Source organism: Callorhinus ursinus, unplaced genomic scaffold, assembly GCF_003265705.2.
Source record: "Callorhinus ursinus isolate GAN/ISIS: 27379988/994484 unplaced genomic scaffold, GSC_fseal_2.0 scaffold1, whole genome shotgun sequence".
In the NCBI taxonomy this organism is placed as follows: domain Eukaryota; kingdom Metazoa; phylum Chordata; class Mammalia; order Carnivora; family Otariidae; genus Callorhinus; species Callorhinus ursinus.
The window spans coordinates 103,337,680-103,361,067 of NW_027397063.1; the positions used below are offsets into that span (position 1 = coordinate 103,337,680).

At 36.4% G+C, this 23,388-nt stretch overlaps 1 protein-coding gene across 9 annotated transcripts in view; it reads right to left on the reverse strand.

The window, feature by feature from the left end:
• RNF13 (ring finger protein 13) overlaps positions 1 to 23,388 on the reverse strand; it is a 158,341-nt gene that overhangs the window by 25,809 nt on the left and 109,144 nt on the right. For all 9 annotated transcript variants that reach the window (XM_025880593.2, XM_073898629.1, XM_073898627.1 and 6 more), the window contains one exon: positions 15,364 to 15,457. In XM_025880593.2, the coding sequence (XP_025736378.1) occupies positions 15,364 to 15,457 (94 nt within the window). The remainder of the gene's footprint in view (positions 1 to 15,363; positions 15,458 to 23,388) is intronic.

Below are 23,388 nucleotides of genomic sequence, written 5' to 3' on the forward strand. Positions count from 1 at the left end.
TGTTAGGAAGAATGTGGAAAAGGTGGAACTCTTATGCATGGTTGGTGGAAATGTAAAATGGCACAGTCATTATTGAAAACAGTATCTAAATTTTACCTAAAAGAAAAAAGAAAAGATTTGTTATCATCTGGCAATCCCAACTCTGAGTATATGCCCAAAAGAATTCAAAGTAGGGTCTCGAAAAGATACCTGCATACCCATGTTCATAGCAGCATTACTCACAACTTCAAATGTCCATCAACAGTTGCAAGAATAAAGAAAACATGGTATATACATACAATGGAATATTACACAGCCTTTAAAAAAAGGAAGGAAATTCTGTCACATGCTATAACATGAATAAATCTAGAGGACACATTAAGCAAAATAAGCCAGTCACAGAAGGACAAATATTGTATGATTTTACTCATATGCAGTCTCTGAAGTATTCAAAAAACATATAAATAGTAGGTAGAAAAGTGGTTACCAAAAACTAGGAGGACTTGGGAGGGGAAAGAAGTGCTTAATGAGTATAGTTTCTGTGTTACAAGATTAAAAAGTTTTAGAAATCTATAAAACAAGATATTTAACACTGCTGAACCATAGGCTTAAAAATGGTTATGACAGGGGCATCTGGGTGGCTCAGGTCATGATCCCAGGGTCCTGGGATCGAGCCCCACATCGGGCTCCCTGCTCAGCGGGAAGCCTGCTTCTCCCTCTCCCACTTCCCCTGCTTGTGTTCCCTCTCTCGCTGTCTCTCTCTCTCTGTCAAATAAATAAAATCTTTAAAAAAGAAATGGTTATGACAGGAAATTTAACACTATGTGTTTTTTACCACGATAAAAAACAAGATTTAAGCACACATACGAAAGTGAAGGTAAAACATTTTCTTGGACAAACAAAACTTGAAGGAATTTGTTGCTAGAAGATCTGTCTTGCAAGAAATGTTAAATAACTTCTACAGAGAGAAGGAAAAGGATGTAGGTCAGAAATTCGAATATACATAGAGGAAGAATACTAGAGAAGGAATAAATTAAGGTAAAATACTTTCATTTTTTAAAAAGATTTTATTTCTTTATTTGAGACAGAGAGCATAAGCAGGGAGGAGGGGCAGAGGGAGAGGGAGAAGCAGAATCTCTGCTGAGCAGGGAGCCCACTGTGGGGCTTGATTCCAGGATCCTGAGATTATGACCTGAACCAAAGGCAGACACTTAACTGACTGAGCCACCCAAGCACCCCTATTTTTATCACTCTTAATTGATCTAACAGGTAACAGTTTGTTCAAAATAATAGTAGCAACAATGTATTCAATTATATATGCTTATCTAAATGTTTATATTATGCTTATGTATATATGAAGTGAATGACAGCAATGATACAAGGGATGGAAAGGCAAATAAATTAGGAAAATTTTGTTATAATGTACTTCACTACCTGTGGAGGTGTACATTGTTACTTAAAAGCTAATTGTATAGTGCAAACTCTGGGGAAACCACTAGAAAAAATAAAGAAGTATAATCAGTATACTAAGGTAGGAGAGAAAATGCTCAATTGAAACCACAAAAGGCCGAAAAAGAATAGAAGACAAAAATAGGAACAAAGAACGAAGGCAACAATAAAAAATACAGTAACAAAATGGTAGATGCTAATCCAACTGCATCAATAATCACTTTAAATGTCAATGGTCTAAATACTTGAACTAAAAGATTTTCAGAGTGGTTCAAAAACAAGGGAGAGCCAACAATGTGTGGTCTACAGGAAACCCATTTTAAATGTAAAGACATAGATTAAAAGTAAAGGATGGAGAAAGGAATACCATGTCACTTTAGTTGAATGTTTGTGTCCATCCAGAATTCTTATGTTGAAGCCTCCTCCCCATCGTAACAATATCTGGCACTTTGGGATGTGATTAAGTCATAAGGGGAGAGCCCTCACGAATGGTATTAGTTACTTTATAAAAGAGACCCTAGGGAGCTCTCTGCCCCTTCTGCCACGAGGACACAGTGAGAAAGCTGACTCTGAACCACACATCAAGTCTGCAGGCACCTGTGTCTTGGACTTCCCAGGCTCCAGAACCATGTGGAGTAAATGTTGTGTAAGCCACTCACTCTATAGTATTTGTCATAGTAACTTGAGCAGACTAAGCCACATGCTAATAACACCAATGAAAAGACAGCAGAGTAGCTAAATTTCAGAGCAATTAAGTTCACAGCACAGACTTTGGAGCAAGGAAAGTTATCAGAGATAAAAAGGGGCATTCTATAATGATAAGGGGCTCAATACTCCAAGAAGACATAACAATTCTTGACGTGTATATGCGTAAAAACAGAGCACTAAATACTTCAGGCAAAAACTGATATAACTGCAAGGAAAACAGATAAATCCATTATTAAGTTGGAGACTTCAACACCCCTCTATTAGAAATGGACAGATCCAATAAGCAGAAAATCAGTAAGGATATGGTTGAACTCTAAAGTATCATCAATCAACTGGATATAATTGACATATAGAATATGTCATGAAACTAGAAGCAGAACATATATTCTTTTCAAGCTCACATGGGACATTCACCAAGACAGACCACACTCCAAGCCATAAAACACACCTAAAGAAATTTAAAAGAAATCATGCAATGTCTGCTCTCAAACACAATTTAATTAAGCTAGAAATCAGTATCAGAAAGTGGGCTGGAAAATCCCCAAATACCTGGAAATTAAACAACACACTTCTAAATAACACATGCATCAAAGGAGAAACCTCAAGAGAAATTTTTAAATATATCTAACTAAATGAAAATGATAAATATAACTTATCAAAGTTTGTGGTACGCAGGGAGGACAATGCTTAGAAGAAAAGTTATAGCCCTGGATATGTGTGTATGTGTGTGTGTGTTTGTAAGAAAAGAAGAAAGATCTAAAATCAATAATCTAAGCTTTCACCTTAGGAAACTAGAAAATGAAGAGGAAATTAAATCCAAAGAAAGTACAAGAAAAGGAATAAAAATCCTATTTTATTTTTTTGCAGAAATCAATGAAATTGCAAATAGGAAATCAATAGAGAAAATCAATGAAACAAAAAGCCAGTTCTTTGAAAAGATCAGTAAGTCTCTAGCCAAACTTGGAAAAAAAGAGAAAAAGCATAAATTACTAATATCAGAAATGAAGAAGGGGTCATCACTACTGATTCCATGTATATTAAAAGGCTAATAAAGAAATAATGTGAACTCTATACCCACAAATTTGATGGCAATAAAATGGACCAATTCCTGGAAAGACAGAATCTAACAAAACTCACACAAGGAGAAACAGTCTCAGCAGACTTACATCTGTTTAAAAAACTGAATCAACAACTAATAACATACCAAAACAGAAAGCACCAGACCCATATGGCTGCATGGGTGAATCCTACCAAACATTTAAAGAGGAGATATCAATTCTTTATAATTTCTTCCAGACAACAGAAGCAGAGGGAATACATCCTAATTCACTCTATGAAATTAGCATTGCCCTAATACAAAAACCAAAGACATTACAAGAAGGGAAAACTACTATCTCTCATGAACACCAGTGATATATTCTCAACAAAATACTAGTAAACTGAATCTAACAGTGTATGAAAAAATTATATAGACCATGACCAAAGTGGGATTCCCAACTGGATCATAGATTCCATGCAATCCCCACTCCCAGTATTTTTTTTCTTTCTTGGATATTGACAAACTTAACCAAAAGTTTATATGGAAAGGCAAAAAGCCAGAACAGCCAACACAATAATGAAGAAGAAGAAAGTTGAAGGACTAATACTACCCTACTTCAAGACTTACTATAAGGCAACAATAATCAATATAGGATGGAATTGGTGAAAGAATAAATATATAAATAAGCAGAACAGACTAGACAGCTCAGAAACAGACAAATACAGTCAACAATTCTTTGACAACAACAGTGCAAGGGGGAAAGGACAATCTTTTAAACAAATGGTGCCAGAACAATTGGACATGCCAAAAAATGAATCTAGGTAAAAGAGAACCGTATCAACATGATAAAGAGCATTTTTGAAAATCATACAGCTAATACCGTACTCAATGGTGAATGACCAAAAGTTTTCCTTCTTGGATGAGGAACAGAAAACGATGCACATTTTCACCACTACTATTCAACATTATCATAGAGCATTACCACTAGAGCAGTTAGACCAAAAAGCAAAGGAACCCACATTGGAAAGGAAAAAGTAGAACTACATCTATTTACAGAAGACATGATCCTATATATAGAAAATCCCTAAGAATCCATAAGAAAGCTACTGAAGTTCATAAATTCAGCAGTTGAAGGTTACAGGATCATTATATAAAAATCAGTTGGGTTTCATACACTAGCAATGCACAATCCAAAAAGAAAATTAAGAGATCAATTCCATTTGCAATAAATCTAAAAAAAATAAAATACCTAGGACAATTTTTAACAAATGAAGTGAAAGGCTTGTACACTGAGAAGTATAAGACATTAATGAAAGAAATTAAAGATGACCTAAATAAATAGACATTCCATGTTCATGAATTGGAAGGCTTTATATTAAGATGGTAGTAATACTCCAAGCATCTATAAATTCAGTATAATCCCTATCAAAATTCCAACAACTTCTGAAGATATGGAAAATGTGATCCTCAAATTCAAATGTAATTGCAAGGGATCCTGAATATCTAAAACATTCTTTAAAAAAAAAAAAAAGTTGTAGGACTTATATTTCCCAGTTCAAAATATACTGCAAATCTAAAGTAATCAAAACAGTGCAGTACTGGCATAAGGACAGACATACAGACCAATGGAAGAGACTGGAGAGTCTAGAAATAAACCCATACATCTGTGGCCAATTTTTGTGATAAGGGTGAAGGACCAGTGAGGAAAGAATCTCTTCAACAAATGGTGCTGTACTATATTTCCATGCACAATATATATAAAATGGAGCCCTATCTCACACTCTATATAAAAATTAACTTAAAAATATGGAGAAATAAGAACCCTTCTGTACTGCTGCTTGGAATGTAAAATAGTGTAGTGACTGTAGAAGACAGTATGGGCAGTTCCTCCAAAAGTCACACATAGAATTTCCAAATGACCCGGCAATACCACACTTAGGTATGTACTCAAAACAACTGAATTCAGGAACTCAAACACGTACTTTACAATTTTCACTGCAGCATTATTCACAATAGCCAAAAGGTGGAAGCAACCCACAAGTCCACTAACAGATGACTAGATAAACAGAATGTGGTAGAAACACATAGTGGAATATTACTCGGCCATGAAAAGCAGTGAAGTTCTGGGGATCCCAGGGAGAAGATGGCAGAGTAGGAGACCCTAAGCTCACCTCATCCATGGTTACAACTAGATAATACCTACATCAGTGTAAATAACCCAGAAAATGACCTAAACACTGGCAGAACAGACTTTCCACAACAAATGTAGTGACAAGACCACATTGAAAAGGGAAGGAAGGGTGGAGACGATGTCAGGAGCTAAATGGGACTGTCCAGTGGAGAGCAGGACACCATAGGTACAGAAAGGGGAGGACCAGACCCTTACACCAAGTACTCCAGGCACAGGGAACCTGCATGAAAACCAGAGGGGCATAATCTTGTGAGTTCTTAAAATCAGCTGGCTTAATACCAGGAACTTTAAAAATCAGCAGGCTCCACTCGGGAGAGATGGGAGGTGACAAGAAATGGAATCCCCACCTTTAAAGGGACAGCACAAGAAACAGCCCCACAGAGACACAGCATAGAAGCATTAGTTTGAAAAAAAGCTTGGAGTATACAGGAGGGGGATTTGGTTAATAATTTCAGAGTGCATACTGGAGGAGAAATTTCTCCAGGAACAAAGGAGCTGGAAAGCCCCCATTTCTTTCCCCTACCCCTAAGCCTAGAGACATGGACACCTGCGGGAACCAGTGAAGCACCAACATTTCCTATCTAACTGGCTAACAGTGTGCCCTACCCTTGCATTCTCCTACAGACCTACCTCCTCCAATATGCCCTTGGCTGGAGCCCATCCAAAGTAATGCCACAAGCCTGGCAGGGTGCAAGCAGGCCCAACAGGAACCAATACCACTCCAAAGAGACTCCTGCCCCAAGGAGAGGGAAAAATAACCACACACACTATTCTGACTACACCCCAGCAGTGGCCTGAGGGCAGATATCTGGTCTGACTGCAGGCTCCACCCACCAACAAAAGCTTCTCAGAGGACAACACAGGGAAAGTGCCCTGCAGTTATGTACTACTGCATCTCTGGAGAACGCCTGGTCTAACTCAACTCAAGGCAAAAGGTGGTCTCAGACTGGCCCACTAACAACATAGGGACCAAACCCTGCCCAGAATGGGCAGAGAGCCATTGTAGATGACGGGACTAAAGGCAGAAGCAGCTCAGCCACAACAGTAGGGCACAGGCAACACACATTGGAGAAACCCCTGAAGCACCAGGTTCTGGTGAGCAGGAGATAATGCACTGCAGGGCACTATAGAACCTCTTCTTCATAAGGCCACTATTTCCAAGAGCAGGAGACACAGCCGACATTCCTAACACAGAGAAACAGACACAGAGATAGACAAAATGAGGCGACAGGGGAATATGTCCCCAGTAAAAGGACAAAATCAAAGCAAACAAAACAGAGATAGGTAATATGCCTGCTAGAGAATTTAAAGTAATGGTCATAAAAATACTCATGGGACTTGAGAAAAGAGTAGAGGACCTCAGTGAGACTCTCAACAAAGACAGAACATAAAAATGAACCAATAAGAGATGAAGAACTCAATAACTGAAATTAAAAATACATTAGAGGGAATAAATAGTAGACTACAGGAAGCAGAAAAATGGATTGGTGACCTGGAAGATAGATTAATGGCAAGCAATCAAGGTGAAGAAGAGAGAGAAAAAAAATAATAAAAACTGAAAATAAGACTTAAGGAATTCAGTGACACCATCAATTTGCTTAATAGGGATCCTAGAAAGAGAATAGAGAGAAAAGGAGGAAGATAACTTATTTGAGGAAATACTAGCTGAGGGTGCCTGGGTGGCTCAGTTGATTAAGCATCTGCCTTCAGCTCAGGTCATGATCCCAGGGTTCTGGGACTGAGCCCCCCATCGGGCTCCCTGGGAACCTGCTTCTCCCTCTCCCTCTGCCTGCCACTCCCCCTGCTTGTGCGTGTTCTCTGTCAAATAAATAAAATCTTAAAAAAAAAAAAAATACTAGCTGAAAATTTCCCCAATCCAGGAAGGAAACAGAAATCCAGATCCAAGAAGCAAAGAGAGCCCCCAACAAAATCAACCTAAGGAGGTCCACACCAAGACAAATAGTAACTAAAATGGTAAAATGTACAGATAATGAGAATTTTAAAAGCAACAAGAGAAAACAGTTATAAACAAGGGAAACCCAATAAGGCTATCAACAGATTTTCCAGCAGAAACTTTGTAGGCCAGAAGAGAATGGCATGATATATTCAAAGGGCTGAAAGAAAAAACAAAAACAAAAACAAACTCCAGCCAAGAATACTCTATCCAGCAAGGTTATCCATTCAGAATAGGAGAGATAAGAGTTTCCCAGATAAATACAAGTTAAAGGAATGCATCACCATTAAACCAGTGCTACAAGAAATGTTAAAGGGAACTCTTTGAGTGGAAAGGAAAGACCATAAGCAGGAGTGAGAAAAGTAGGAAACACAAAAGCAGTAAAATTATCTATAAAAATCAGTCAGGAGATTCACAAAATAAAAGGATGTAAAGTTTGACACCATATACCTAAAAAAGGTATAGGAGTACAGAAGGGGGAGAGGAGTAAAGAATGGGTTGAAACTTAAGCAATCATCAATGTAATATAGACTGCTATATGCAAAAGATGTTATATACAAAACTAATGATAACCACAAATCAAAAATCAGTAATATGCAAAAAATAAAGGAATCCAAGTATATCACTAAACCAGCAAACTGTGAGAGAAAAGAACAAAAAGGAATAGAGAACTACAAAACCATAAAACACGTAACAAAGTGGCAATGAGTACATAAGTACATACCTATCAATAATTACTTCAAATATAAATGGACTAAACACTCCAATCCAAAAGACACAGGGTGACAGAATGGATAAAAAGCAAAACTCATCTATCTGCTGTCTACAAGAGACTCATTTCAGACCTAAAGACACATGTAGATTGAAAGTAAAAGGATGGAAAAGCATTTACCATGAAAATGGAAGTAAAAAATAGCCAGGGTAACAATACTTAGACAAAATAGACTTTAAAACAAAGACTGTAACAAGGGACAAAGAAGGACACTATATAATTATAAAGGGAACAATCCAACAAGAAGATATAACAATTGTAAATAGTTACACATCCAATATGGGAGCACCCAAATACATAAAGCAGCTAATAACATAAAGGAACTAATCTATAGTAATACAATAACAGGGGACTTTAACACCCCACTTATATGAATGGCTAGATCACCCAAACAGATTAAAATAAAAAAAGGGGGGGGGAACAGTGGCTTTGAATGACACATTGGACCATATGGATTTAACAGATATATTCAGAATATCCCATCCTAAAACATCAGAGTACACATTCTTTTCAAGTATACACGGAACATTCTCCAGAATAGATCACATATTAGGCCAGAAACCAAGTCTCAATAAATTCAAAAAGATTGAAGTCTTACCCTGTGCATCTTTTCTGACCACAACAATATAAAACTATAAAGCAACCAGAAGAAAAAATCTGGAAAGAGCACAAATACATGGAGGCTAAATAACATGCTACTAAACAATGAATGGGTCAAGCAAGAATCAGAGAAGAAATAAAAATACATGGAGACAAGTGAAATGAAAACACAGTGGTCCAAAATCTTTGTGATGCAGCAAAAGCTGTTATGAGAGGTAAGTGTAAAGCAATATAGGCTTAACTCAAGAAGCAAGAAAAATCTCAAACAATCTAACTTTAAGCCTACAGGAGCTAGAAAAAGAATAAACAAAACTCAAAACCAGCAGAAGGAAGAAAATTATAAAGATTAGAGCAGAAATAAAGGACATAGAAACTAAAAAAAAACCCACAATAGAACAGATCAATGAAACCAGGAGCTGGTTCTTTGAGAAAATCAACAAAATTGATAAACTTTTAGCCAGACAAGAGAGAGAACTCAAAATCAGAGATGATAAAGGAGAAATAACAACTAACACCACAGAAATACAAAGGACTATAAGAGAATATACAATTTGGACAACCTAGACAAAATGGATAAATTCCTAGAAATATATACCCTTCCAAAATCAGGAAGAAATAGAAATTGTGAACAAAGCGATTACCAGGAATGGAATTGAATTAGTAATCAAAAAACTCCCAACAAGCAAAAGTCCAGGACCAGATGGCTTCACAGGTGAATTATATGAAACATTTTATTTCATTTTATTTTTAAGATTTATTTATTTGAAGCAGGGAGGGGCAGAGGGAGAAAGTCTCAAAGAGATTCCGCACTGAGCGCAGAGTCAACCACAGGGCTCCATCTCATGACCCTGAGATCACAACCTGAGCCAAAACCAAGAATTGGCCACTTAATCGAGTGCACCACCCAGGCCCCCTATAAAACATTTTAAAGAACAGTTAATACCTATTCTTCTCAAATTATTCCAAAAGTAGAAGAGGAAGGAAAGCTTCTAAATTCATTCTGAGACCAGAATTATCCTGATACCAAAACCAGATAAGGACGCCACAAAAAAAGAGAACTACAGGACAGTGTCTCTGATGAACACATATGTTAAAATCCTCAACAAAAATATTAGCAAAACAAATCCAACTACACATTAAAAAAAAAAATCATTCACCACGATTAAGTGGGATTTATTCCCGGGATGCAAGGGTGGCTCAATATTCACAGATCAGTCAACTTGATCTGTCAATAAAAGGATAAAAATCATATGATGATTTCAATAAGTGCAGAAAAAGCATGACAAAATACAACATCCATTCATGAGAAAAACCCTCAAGAAAGTAGGTTTAGAGGGAACATACACCAACATAATAAAGGCCATATATGAAAAACTCACAACTAATGTCATACACAACACGGAAAAACTGAGAGCTTTTCTCCTAAGGTAAGGAACAGAAGAAGGATGTCCACTCTCACCACTTTAATTCAACGTTGTACTGGAAGTCCTAGCCACAGCAATCAGATAACAAAAAGAAATAAAAGGCATCCAAATTGGTAAGGAAGAAGTAAAACTTTCACTATTTGCAGAAGACATGATACTATTATACAGAGAACCCTAAAGACTCCACCAAAAATCTACTAGAATAAATGAATTCAGTAAAGTTGCAAGATACAAAATCAATATACAGAAATCCATTGCATTTCGATATACTAATAATGAAGCTGTAGAAAGAGAAATTAAGAAAATAATCCCATTTATAATTGTACCCAAAATAAAATACCTAGGAATAATTTTAACCCAGGAGGAGAAAGACCTGTACTCTGAAAACTATAAAACATCGATAAAAGAAACTGAAGATGACACAAAGAAATGGCAAGATATTCCATGCTCATGGATTGGAAGAACAAATATTGTTACAATGTCCATACCACCAAAGCAATCTATGAATTTAATGCAATCCCTACCAAAATACCAACAGCACTTTTCACAGAACTAGAACAAACAATCCTAAAATTTGAATGGAACCACAAAAGACCCAAAATAGCCAAAGGAATCGTGAAAAAGAAGAAGAAACCTGGAGGTATAATAATCCTGAATTTTTCAAGATATAGTACAAAGCTGTAGTAATCAAAACGGTATGGTACTGGCACAAAAACAGACACACAGATCAACAGAATAGAATGGAAATAAACCCAGAAATAAAACCATGATTATATGGTCAATTAATCTTTGACAAAGGAGTCAAAAATATGCAATGAGAAAAAGACAGTCTCTTCAACAAATGGTGTTGGGAAAACTGGACAGCCACATGCAAAAGAATGAAATTGGGTCACTTTCTTACATCATACACAAAAATAAACTCAAATTGGATTAAGGATCTAAATGTAAGACCTGAAACCATAAAAATCCTAGAAGAGAACACAGGCAGTAATTTCTCTGACATTGGCTACAGAAATATTTTTCTAGATACGTCTCCTGAGGCAAGGGAAACAAAAGCAAAAATAAACTACTGTGCTATATCAAAATAAAAAAGCTTCTGCACAGTGAGGGAAACAATCAACAAAACTAAAAGGCAACCTACTGAATAGGAGAAGATATTTGCAAATGGCATATTCAATAAAGGGTTAATATCCAAAGTATATAAAGAACTTATAAAAAATGCCCACTAAAAAAAGAAAAAGAAAAACAACAAATTCAAAAAAACCCTCAATGTCCAAAAAACAAATAATCCAATTAAAAATGGGCAGAAGACATGAACAGACATTTCCAAAAAAGATAAACAGATGACCAACAGATACATGAAAAATGTTCAACATTACTTATCATCAGAGAAATCCAAGTCAAAACTACAATGAGACATCATCTCACACCTCTCAGAATGGTTAAAATCAACAACAAGAAACAAAGGTGTTGGGGAGGATGGGGAGAAAAAGGAAGCCTCTTGCACTATTGGTGCGACTGCAAACTGGTGCAGCCACTCTGGAAAACAATATGGAGGTTCCTCAAAAAGTTAAAAATAGAACTACCCTACAATCCAGCATTCACACTACTGGGTATTAACCCAAAGAATAAAAAAACACTAATTCAAAGGGATACATGCACCCCAATGTTTATAGCAGCATTATTTACAATAGCCAATGGGGCGCCTGGGTGGCTCAGTTGTTAAGTGTCTGCCTTTGGCTTGGGGCATGATCCCAGGGTCCTGGGATAGAGCCCCGCATCAGGCTCCCTGCTCGGCAGGAAGCCTGCTTCTCCCTTTCCCACTCCCCCTACTTGTGTTCCCTCTCTTCACTGTGTCTCTGTCAAATAAGTAAATAAAACCTTTAAAAAGAAAAAATAGCCAAGATATATGGAAGCTGCTCAAGTGTCCATCAACTGATGAATGGATAAAGAAAATGTGGTGTATATATACAATGAAATAGTGTTCAGCCATAAAAAAGAATGAAATCTTGCCACTTGCAACAACAGAGATGGAGCTAGAGAGTATAATGCTAAGCAAAAGAAGTCAGAAAAAGACAAATACCATATGATCTCACTCATATGTGGAATTTAAGAAACAAACGAGCAAAGGGGGAAAAAAGAGAGAAAGGCAAACCAAGAAACAGACTCTTCACTATAGAGAACAGAGGGTTAACCAGAGGGGAGGTTGGTGGGGAGATGGGTGAAATAGGTGATGGGAATTAAGAAGTACACTTGTCATGATGAACCCCTGGTGATTAAAATAAAAACTTAAAAAAAAAATGCAATTCAAAAACAGGAAAAATTCAATCATACTGTTTTGGAATGAATACATAGGTGGTAAAACCTAATACAAAGACAGTGAAATGATTATCATAAGCCTGGCTGAATACTTCCAGTGAGGAATGTATTATGATCCAGAAGGGTGCAGTTTCTGGGGCGCCAGTACTGTTCTATTTCTTGAACTGGATGGTTCCAGAAATACGGATCTTGGATACTTTTTGTATACATGTTATACTTCACATTAAAAAAAAAAAAAAACGGGATGGTAAGGATAAAACACCAGTCCACACAGATGAATACAGCTAGAAAAAAACATAGTTATGTTGACTGGTTCATAACCATGAACCCTAAAGGGAGGTTCGGGCTGCCAGGTAATCATACATCTGCCCACTAACTCTCCTAGAAATATTTTATACCTTTCTGTTGTGAAACCTCTAGCATCTCCTCTCCCATTCTCATCTTCAGTTAACTATTGTTTCCTACTTCAATGAGAAAAATGGAAGTAAAGACAACTTCCAGACTTACCACCATAAATACCCATGTCCCAGAATTTTGCACCCACATATTCTACCTTCCCTCAAAGCTCAACTCTCCATGCTACCATCCTAAGGCCAGTCCACCTATTTGTGCACCAGATCCCATTCCTTCTTGCCTTCTCAAAGACAGTATTACAGCAACTCTCCCATCTGTCACCCATATCATCAATTTCCTTCAGTAAACGTGCTATTATTTCTTTTTTTTTAAAGATTTTATTTATTTATTTCAGAGAGAGAATGAGAGATAGAAAGCACGAGAGGGAAGAGGGTCAGAGGGAGAAGCAGACTCCCTGCTGAGCAGGAAGCCCAATGTGGGACTCGATCCCGGGACTCCAGGATCATGACCTGAGCCGAAGGCAGTCGCTTAACCAACTGAGCCACCCAGGCGCCCACGTGCAATTATTTCTTAACCCAACTTCTCCACCAACTGCTACCACATTTCTTCCGCTTCTGGTTAAATTTCTTGAAAAAGTTGTCTGCAGTTACTGTCTCTGGTCCTTTTCCTTCCATTCTCTCCTAAACCCACCACAATCTCGGGTTTTTGGCTGGTCAAAACTGCTCATCAAGATAATCAATAACTTCTTATGGTCAACTGTCGGCTCTCATCTTCCTTATTTATGAGGAGCATTTGACACAGGTTGTATCACTCCTTGCTCTTTGATACATTTGCATCACTTTGGTTTTTGGTAAAGCACTCTCTTCTGATTTTCCCCTTATATATAAACCGGTCATTCCTGCTCCATCTCCACTGCTGGCTGATTCCTCTTCTTCCTTACTTAATGTTGGAATATCCCGGTATGTCTTTGGTATTCTTCCATCCACCTATACTCATTCTCTTGGTACTGTCATTCAGACTCATGATTTAAATACATCTTTATACAACACCTCCAGTTCAGATCCTTCTCTTAAACTCAACTTATTTATAATGTCTGCTAGACATCTGAAATTCCACATGTCCAAAACTAATTTCCCCAGTTTCCCCCCCAAAACCTGCTCCACCACTTATTAACCATCCTTATCTCTATTTAAGGCAATGCCACCCTGTTGCTAAGACCAAAAACTCTGGCGTCATCCTTGTTTTCTCCCCCCCATCTAGACCATTAATAAATCCAGTATATTCCATCTTCCAAATATATCCAGAATTTAAGATTTCTTCACCTCCTCCACTGTTACCACTCAGTCCAAGCCACATTCATATCTCACTTGGATTATTGCAATGGCCTCTTATCTGGTCTGTTTATACCTTTGACCCTCTACACCCTATTCTTAACGTAGCAGCAGAAAGACCCTTTTAACATTTAATTTACATATTACCTTTCCTCTGCTCAAAATCCTATAATGACTACTCATCTTACTCAGATGAAAAACCAACTATGCATGCCTAGGACAATATAAACCTTTTCTTTTCTGGGTTTAGGAAGCATAAAAATAAACGTGATTCCTAAAGCCAATCCTCAAACCACTTCTGGCCTATGAATAATTTTTACTTACTCCACACTGAATGAGGACAGTGCACTACATTTTTATAAATGTCTCTGTTTATTCCTTTTAACACGTGGCTTTTCCTATTTTTTGTTAATGTTATATTTTTAATAAAATAACGGTCACTGTAAATGGAAAGTTTTTAAAACACTTTATTACTTGCAAAATAAAGTTTTGGTAGAACTAAATTTTAATGCCTTCACCATTTCTCCTCTCTATGCATTTTTTTCTGAACTAAAAAACAGAACACTTTTACTGGTATACGGAATTGAACAGTCTGGCGCTACTAGCCAAAAGGATTTAACAAGCATGTACTAAAGCATAGGTAGGAGAAATTATATTGACTAGTTATTAGACCCCTCCCCAACTCTGTCAGGACTGGCTGTGTGACATTAAAGTTTTTTGCCTCTCTGATCCTCTTTCCTCATCCATAATGCCCATTAAGTACCCATTTCATAGAAATAGCAAAATTAAATGAGATGATACATTTAAAATATATTGACACATAATAGCCACATGTGTTTTTAGTTAGTGCAACACTATTAGCTACATATTTAGTTAATGCAATGTTAATACAGTAGTGTATGGTGGGAGAGAGAGTGGAAGGAGGGTTAGTGGGAGTGGATCATATTAACACACAGAAGTATTTTATCAATTTAGGTTCAGAACTGCTGGTGTATGGTGATAATAAAAAGCATTTTGGTCAGATTCATTATTGTTTGTAAATTCTCTGCAGACCATTTACCCCCTTTCTTGCCTTCACCAGCATACACCACAGCAAAAGACCATCTTTCACATTCACTCACTATTAATGGAGTAACAGGCATAGTATATGGCAAAGACTCAGAAGGCAGTATTAGAGTAAGGTCACCTGGTATTCTTAAATAAACTAATAGTGATTATTTAGAAAATAAAAATATTCACTTACCTTTTTTGAATTTATGTACGGGGAGTTTCTTAAGTTGATCTTTACGAAGTCTGTTTCTTCTAGCTCTATGTCTGTCCTGGACGAATTTTGTAATCTAAAAATAAAGAAAAACAAATCAGATATTAAACATGCAAATAGAAAATGGCCATTAAAATAATAGACATGTTTCTGGATAGCTGCTGTAAATCAATTCAATTAAACCCCAATTGCAATATCATTAATTGAAGCACTAATTACATAAGTGAATAGTTTACCTCAAATTATCCTTTTTTTTTTATTTTTTATTGTTATGTTAATCACCATATATTACATCATTAGTTTTTGATGCACTTTTTTTTAATTTTTTATTGTTATGTTAATCACCATATATTTATCCTTTGAATTTTTAATCATTGACCTAAGTTATCTTTTTTTTTAAGGTTAATTTTTTTTATTTTAATATGTTTTTAAATGTTTTTTATTTATTTATTCATGAGAGTCAGAGAGACAGAGAGAGAGGCAGAGGGAGAAGCAGGCTCCCAAGGAGCAGGGAGCCCGATGCGGGACTCGATCCCAGGACCCTGGGATCATGACCTGAGCTGAAGGCAGACGCTTAACCATCTGAGCCACCCAGGTGCCCCCTAAGTTATCTTTTATCTATTCTAACAGAAACATTATAAATAACATAGAACTATTTGTTTGCAAATATAAATGATAGACCACAGGTTACAAAGACTCCACTGGATCAAGAGGAAGGCAGAGCTGAAATTCCTATAAGTTACAAACTAATAAAGTTTGCAAACATACATTTATTAGTCACTGCACTTTCAGTTGTAAGCAGCAAACTGAATCGAAGTACTACAAAACACCTGTACTATGAATACTCAGAAATGCTGGATAAAATATGCAAAATATTTTCAAATATAAGTGACTCTGCTTGCAAGAATGAAAAGGAAGTCTACAGGGCCAGAGCCAAATGCCCAAAGTGACATCCATAAAAAGAAAATTTTGATAAATTTGACTGTATCAATGTTAAGGACTTCTGTCCTCAAAAGACACTTAAAAAATAAAAGACAAACCACAGACTGAGAGAAAAGATTTGCAAATTGCATATTTGATAAGGGATTTGTATCCAGAATTTATGAAGAACTCAAAACAATAAAAAAAAAAAGCAAACCAATAGAAAAAAAATGGACAAAATATCTGAATAAACACTTCATCACAGAAGACAGCTGCATGGAAAATAAGCACTGGAAGAGATACTCAACATAATTAGTCAATGACAAATGACAATTCAAATCACAAATGCCACTATACACCTATGAAAATGACTAAAATTAAAAAATTAAAAAGACTAACTATGGGGCGCCTGGGTGGCTCAGTCGTTAAGTGTCTGCCTTCGACTCAGATCATGGTCCCAGGGTCCTGGGATCGAGCCCCGCATCGGGCTCCCTGCTCCACGGGAAGCCTGCTTCTCCCTCTCCCACTCCCCCTGCTTGTGTTCCCTCTCTCGCTGTCTCTCTCTGTCAAATAAATAAAATAAAATAAAAATCTTAAAAAAAAAAAAAAAAGACTAACTATATCAAGTGTTGGCCAGGATGTAGAGGAACTGGCACTGTGATATGCTACTGGTATAACCACTTGAGAATGCTGATGGCTTTTTTTATAACTTTAAACACACATTTACCATATGACTCAATCATCCCACTTCTACTTATAGTTACACAATGGAAATGAAAGTACCAATTCATATAGCAACTTGTACACAAATGTCCATGTCAGCTTTATTTGTAATATCCAAAAACCAGAAACAACTCAAATGTCTATCAACAGGTAAATGGATAAACTGTGATATATTTATATAATCAAATACAACTGGGTTAAAAAAAATGAATCAATATACTCAATAAAATATATGAATCTCAAAATAAACATCCTGAGAAAAAGAAGGCAGACACAGAAAAGTACATAGTATATGAGTCCATGTGTATAAAGCTGAAAAAAATGCCAATATATAATGACCAAAAGCAGGTCTATGTTGGGATGGGGGGTGGGAAAAGGATGAGGATGTGAAGGGGTGAGAGGGAGGGATGGTTAAGAAGCTTGAGGAAGTTTTTTGAGTTGACTGATATTTCAGTATCTTGATTGTGGTAGTGATTTCAAAGGTAAGCGTGTGTGTGTGTGTCTCAAAACTTACCAAATTTATATATGTGCAGTTTATGTTAATTATACCTCAAAAGTGATTATTAAAAAACTGAATAGTAACCACTAGAAGAATAACCCTATAATTTAAGTTTTTAAAGCAGTAGGAGAAAGACTGAGACAGAGAGAGTTGAGTAATCCAAATCTGCAAAGAAGAAAAAATAAAAAGTAAGCAATAGAAATTATTCCAAATATATGTGTAATCACAAAAATATAAGTAGATTAAATTCACCAGGTTTCTTTTTTTTGAAGAGTACATCATATTGGATAAAGAAAAAATTCCAACCATATGCTATTTTTTTTTTTTTTATAATTGTATGTCTTTATTTATCTGAGAGAGCGAGAATGAGAGAGAGAGAGTACATGAGAGGGGAGAGGGTCAGAGGGAGAAGCAGCCTCCTCGCCGAGCAGGGAGCCCGATGCGGGACTCGATCCCGGGACTCCAGGATCATGACCTGAGCCGAAGGCCGTCGCTCAACCAACTGAGCCACCCAGGCGCCCCAACCATATGCTATTTACAAGACAAAAAATTAAAACTTAATGACACATTAAGAAAAATATAAAGGTAAAAAATAAAGGAATAAAGATATACCATGGCAATACAAGCAAAAGAAAAACTGATGTATCAAGTAAAACAGAATTTAAGACAAAAATCATCATTAGGAGGTCGTCATGACAATGATTAAAAAAAAATCCCAGAAAAACGACAAAATTATGGGCATTCACAAGCTCAGTAATTTATAGTTGAAGCAGAGAAAAAAATTAAAGACTACAAACCTATGCTGCCCAATATGACAGCCACTAGGCACTTGAAATGTGGCTAGTTATTATTTGAGATTTGCTGTAAAAGTATAAAATATACACCAGATTGTAAATACTTAGTAAAAAATAAATGTAAAATATATTTTACAGTTATTTGTCTTAACTGAATGTTGAAATACATTTTAGATTTATTAGGTTAAATTTAGTATTTAAATTAATTTCACCTGTTACTTTTTATCTTTTTAATTTGGCTACCAAAAAATTTAAAATTACAATAAATGTGGCTTCACAGTATTGTTCTATTGCCTAGTATTGTTTTAGAAAACACAAGAGTACAAAAACTATAGAGAACTGTGATGATTGCACAATTCTGTGACTATACTAAAGACCACTGAATTACATACTTTTCATGGGTCGATTTTATGTTATGTGAATTCTATCTTGATAAAGCGGTTTTAGAAATATTTTTTTAAAAAAGACTATACGAAACAGTTGCACAAGTGCAAACTGATGTACATACCTAGAACTTTGCACTCCATAATTCTTTTCACATATGTGGTGGATGTTCACAAAATTTAGCCACAAAGCAAGTCTTTGGAAATCACCAAAGAATCTATTAACATACAGTGTCTTCTGACCACAATAAAATTGAATTAGAAATCAATAGAAAAAAAAGATATGGAAAATATATATATATTTTGGAAATTTAAAACTTTATTAAAATAGTCCAGACATCACAGAAGAAATCATAGTGGATATATGATAATGGAGAAATACGATCATGAGAAATAAGATCATGAACTGGCAGACAGAGGCAGGTGGAGTACCTAACACAGCGGAGAAAGAAATACAACTTTTTTTACTGAACCATAGAATTAGATTACCTTACCCACCCAGATACAAACAAAACAACTCTAGAATGGGACAGGCCTTCCCTTCACCCAGTCCCAGAACTGCAGAATTAGTCCTGGATGAGGTGGAGATAGGTTAATCCCAAGAGAAAGGTAGAGCTGAGCAAAACATGCCCTAGGTTGATTCTTTCCAAATATACCACACAGATAAGATACCTCCTCTCTCCTAAGACCAAATGAGTGAAAGGGTAAGGAAGGGCTAGGAGTTATAGTAATTGAGTTCTCCCTTCTTGATGGAAACATCAAGAGTGGTAAAGAAACATCCTATATAACAAAAAAAAATTTTAATGTAAACCAAATTAAAATCCAAATATTCCTTATCAAAAACTATGAGTTGCAGCTAAAGTAACTGTTAAACAGAAATTTATAACCTAAATGAGTATACCAGAAAGAAAAATATTAATAAGCATTCAGCTGAACAGGCTAGAAAAAGAAAAGCAATCTTATCTAAACAAATAGAAGAAAGAAAATTATGCTAAGAGCAGAAATTCATGAACAAATTGTGTTGGGAAAAGTGGACAGCCACATACACAAGAATGAAACTGGACTACTTTCTTACACCATACACAAAAAATTGTACAACATTACTTGACCATCAGAGAAATACAAATCAAAACCTCAATGAGATACCACCTCACATCACTCAGAATGGCTAAAATTAACAAGTCAGGAAACAACAGATGTTGGCGGGGATGCGGAGAAAGGGGAACCCTCCTACACTGTTGGTGGGAATGCAAGCTGATACAGCCACTCTGGAAAACAGTGTGGAGGTTCCTCAAAAAGTTGAAAATAGAGCTACCCTACGACCCCAACAACTGCACTATTAGGTTTTTATTCACAGGATAAAACAACAATATGAAGGGGCACATGAACCCCAATGTCTATAGCAGCAATGTCCACAACAGCCAAAATATGGAAAGAGCCCAGATGTCCATCGAGAGATGAATGGATAAAGAAGATGTGGTGTGTGTGTGTGTGTGTGTGTGTGTGTGTGTACACGTGCATGCGTGCGTGCACACACACAGGAATATTACTCAGCCATCAATAAGAATGAAATCTTGTCATTTGCAACAACATAGATGGAACTAGAGGGTATTACGCTAAGTGAAATAAGTCAGAGAAAGACAAATACCATAGGATTTTCACTCATATGTGGAACTTAAGAAACAAAACAGATGAATATAGCGGAAGGGAAGGAAAAGTAAAATAAAATGAAAATTGAGCGGGAGGCAAACCGTAAGAGACGCTGAACTCCAGGAAACAAAATGAGGGTGGCTGGAGGGAAGGGGGTAGGTGGAAGGGATAATTGGGTGATGGGCATTAAGGAGGGCACTTGTAATGAGCACTAGGCCTTATATGCAACTGATGAATCACTAAATTCTACCTCTGAAACTAATGGGAAAAAAAAACAAAAATTCAGGAGACAGAAATAAAAGAAAGTGAAGACTTTAGAATTTAACTTCCACTGGAATCTAAGCTGCTTTACATCAGGCATTTTTACCAGTTTGGTTCACTGATGAATCTTCGGACCCCATAGCAGTGCATCATAGATACAAAATAAATATTTGTTGAGTGAAAGGAACAAGAGAAAACCCTCAAGGTCTACTTCTTTGAAAGACAAAACAGATAAACTTCTGATAACACTGTGAAAGGCATGGACAAATATGAATAAAGAGAACTCATTTCACATACAGTAGAAATTCTCTTTAAAAAAAATTCTCTTTAAATTGTTATGTGAGTAGCACTTGATTCCACTATACTTGAAAACAGATAAAATAGACAATTTCTTAGAAATATAATTTAGGGGGATCCTGGGTGGCTCAGTCGGGTAAGCGTCTGACTCTTGATTTCGGCTCAGGTCATGATCTCAGGGTTGTGAGATCGAGCCCTACATCAGGCTCCGCGCTGGGCGTGGTAGTAGAAAAAGTAGACAACCACCTGAATGTCCAGGTAACTATGAGAAAAGTCAACAGGCCTAGATGATTTTGTAAACAACCTTCACCAAAAAGTAATATATAATCCCAACTTTATCAAAAGCTGTTTTAGAAAACAGAAAATAAAGGTTATTAGTTTTATGGGGCTAGTTTTATCTTGTCTAGTTATTTATTTGTAACTGCTATAAGTGGACCCATGCAGTTCAAATCCATGTCGCTCAAGAGTCAACCATATGGCAAAATACACGTAACATTAAACTTACTATCTTAACCATTTTTAAGTGTACGGTTCTGTGGCATTAAGTACGTTCACATTACTGTGCTACCATCACCGCCATCCATCCATAAACCTCTTTCCATCTTGCAAAACTGAAACCCTGTATTCATTAAATAATTCCCCACCCTCCCCTCCCTACAACCCCTGGCAACTACCAATCTACTTTCTGTCTCTGAAATCTGACTACTCTAGGTACCCCATATAAATAGAACTATACAGTATTTGTTCTTTTGTGGCCAGCTTATTTCAGTTAGCATGTCTTTAAGGTTCATCTACATTGTACATGTATCAGAAATCCCGTTGTTTTTGAAGCTAACATTCCATTGTATGTCTATGCCACATTTTGTTTATCTGAAAACCCATTTTGTTCATCCACTGATGGACAATTTGGTTGCTTCCACCTTTGGGTATTGCAAATAATGCTATTACGAACAAAGGTGTACAAATATCTGTCCAACTCTCTGTTTTCAAATCTTTTGGGTATGACCCAAAGTGGAGTTGCTGGATATAATAATTTAATTTTTTGAGGACTTGCCATACTGTTTTCTACAGTGGCTGCTCCATGTGCTCATGGGATTGTCCAGTTTTGACGTCAAGATTATTCTGGAGGTGCCTGGGTGGCTCAGTAGGTTAAGAATCCAACTCTTGATTTCTGCTCAGGTCATGATCTCAGGGTTGTGAGATCGAGCCCTACTGAGTATGGAGTTGGCTTAAGATTCTCTTTCTCCCTTTCCCTCTCCCCCTCCTCTCTCGCTCCCTCACCCTCTCTCTCTCTCCCTCCCTAAAAAACAAAACAAAATAATTCCATTAAAAAAAAAAAGATTATTCTGGCCCCATAATACTAAAACTTTCCCTTACCTGGACATTCAAAATGCTAATATTTTATTTAGGATTTTTGCATCTGTACAAGTATAGAACTGATCCATATTAGAAATCTAGAGTAATCCAAAATACAAAGCTAAAATTTATATATTATAATCAAATACAAGGATTTTTAAACTTTACAAAATAATGTAATCCAACATAAAAAGAGAGTAAAAGAGAAAAAAAAACAATGATCATTACAAAAGATAAAAGACATGTAATTCAGCACCCATTCATCATTAAATAAGGAAAAAGAAAATTTTGGTTTATTTCTAATCCTTATACAGTTTTTTTCCTCTCAATTTATCAGAAAAGACAGCATACTGTTAAATAGGAGGTTCAACAATAAGTAGCCTTTTTTTGTTGTTTCTGACTTTCAAGGGAAGTCTCCTAATAAGTTAACCATTTAATGATGTTCATTTTCAGTTTTTAGTCAATAATCTTTACTGATATAAGGGTATTTACATCTACTTCTACTCTGCCAAGGGTATTTTTTTGTTACTCTTTCTATTACTCTTTGCTCTATACTGAAAACCTCAGGGAATCAATAAATTCAAATTACTGGAGTAGAATTCAGCAAGTTTGTAGATACAAGATTAATATATAAAAATGAAGTCCAGTGTCCAAATCTTGGTTTCTAAATATAACTCTTCAATAAAAGAAACAAGGGCTCCTTGAAGAAATGTCTAATTCTAGGGCTGGGGCAAGAAAAATATGAGTCTGAAGCTTCTTATAGTACCAGATACTAAGGAAGTGCTTAGAAAAACTAAAGGACGGATCAAATCAAAGGGACACATGACCCATCCTGACAGAGTTCTCCATGGCCAAAGTTCAAAATTTGAACAAGATAAACAAGTAACATGGTATTGGATTATAACCCAAAGTATAAAATAAATATACAGGGCGCCTGGGTGGCTCAGTTGGTTGAACGACTGCCTTCGGCTCGGGTCATGATCCTGGAGTCCCGGGATCGAGTCCCACATCGGGCTCCCTGCTCAGCAGGAAGTCTGCTTCTCCCTCTTACCCTCTTCCCTCTCGTGCTCTCTGTCTCTCATTCTCGCTCTCTCAAATAAATAAATAAATAAAATCTTTAAAA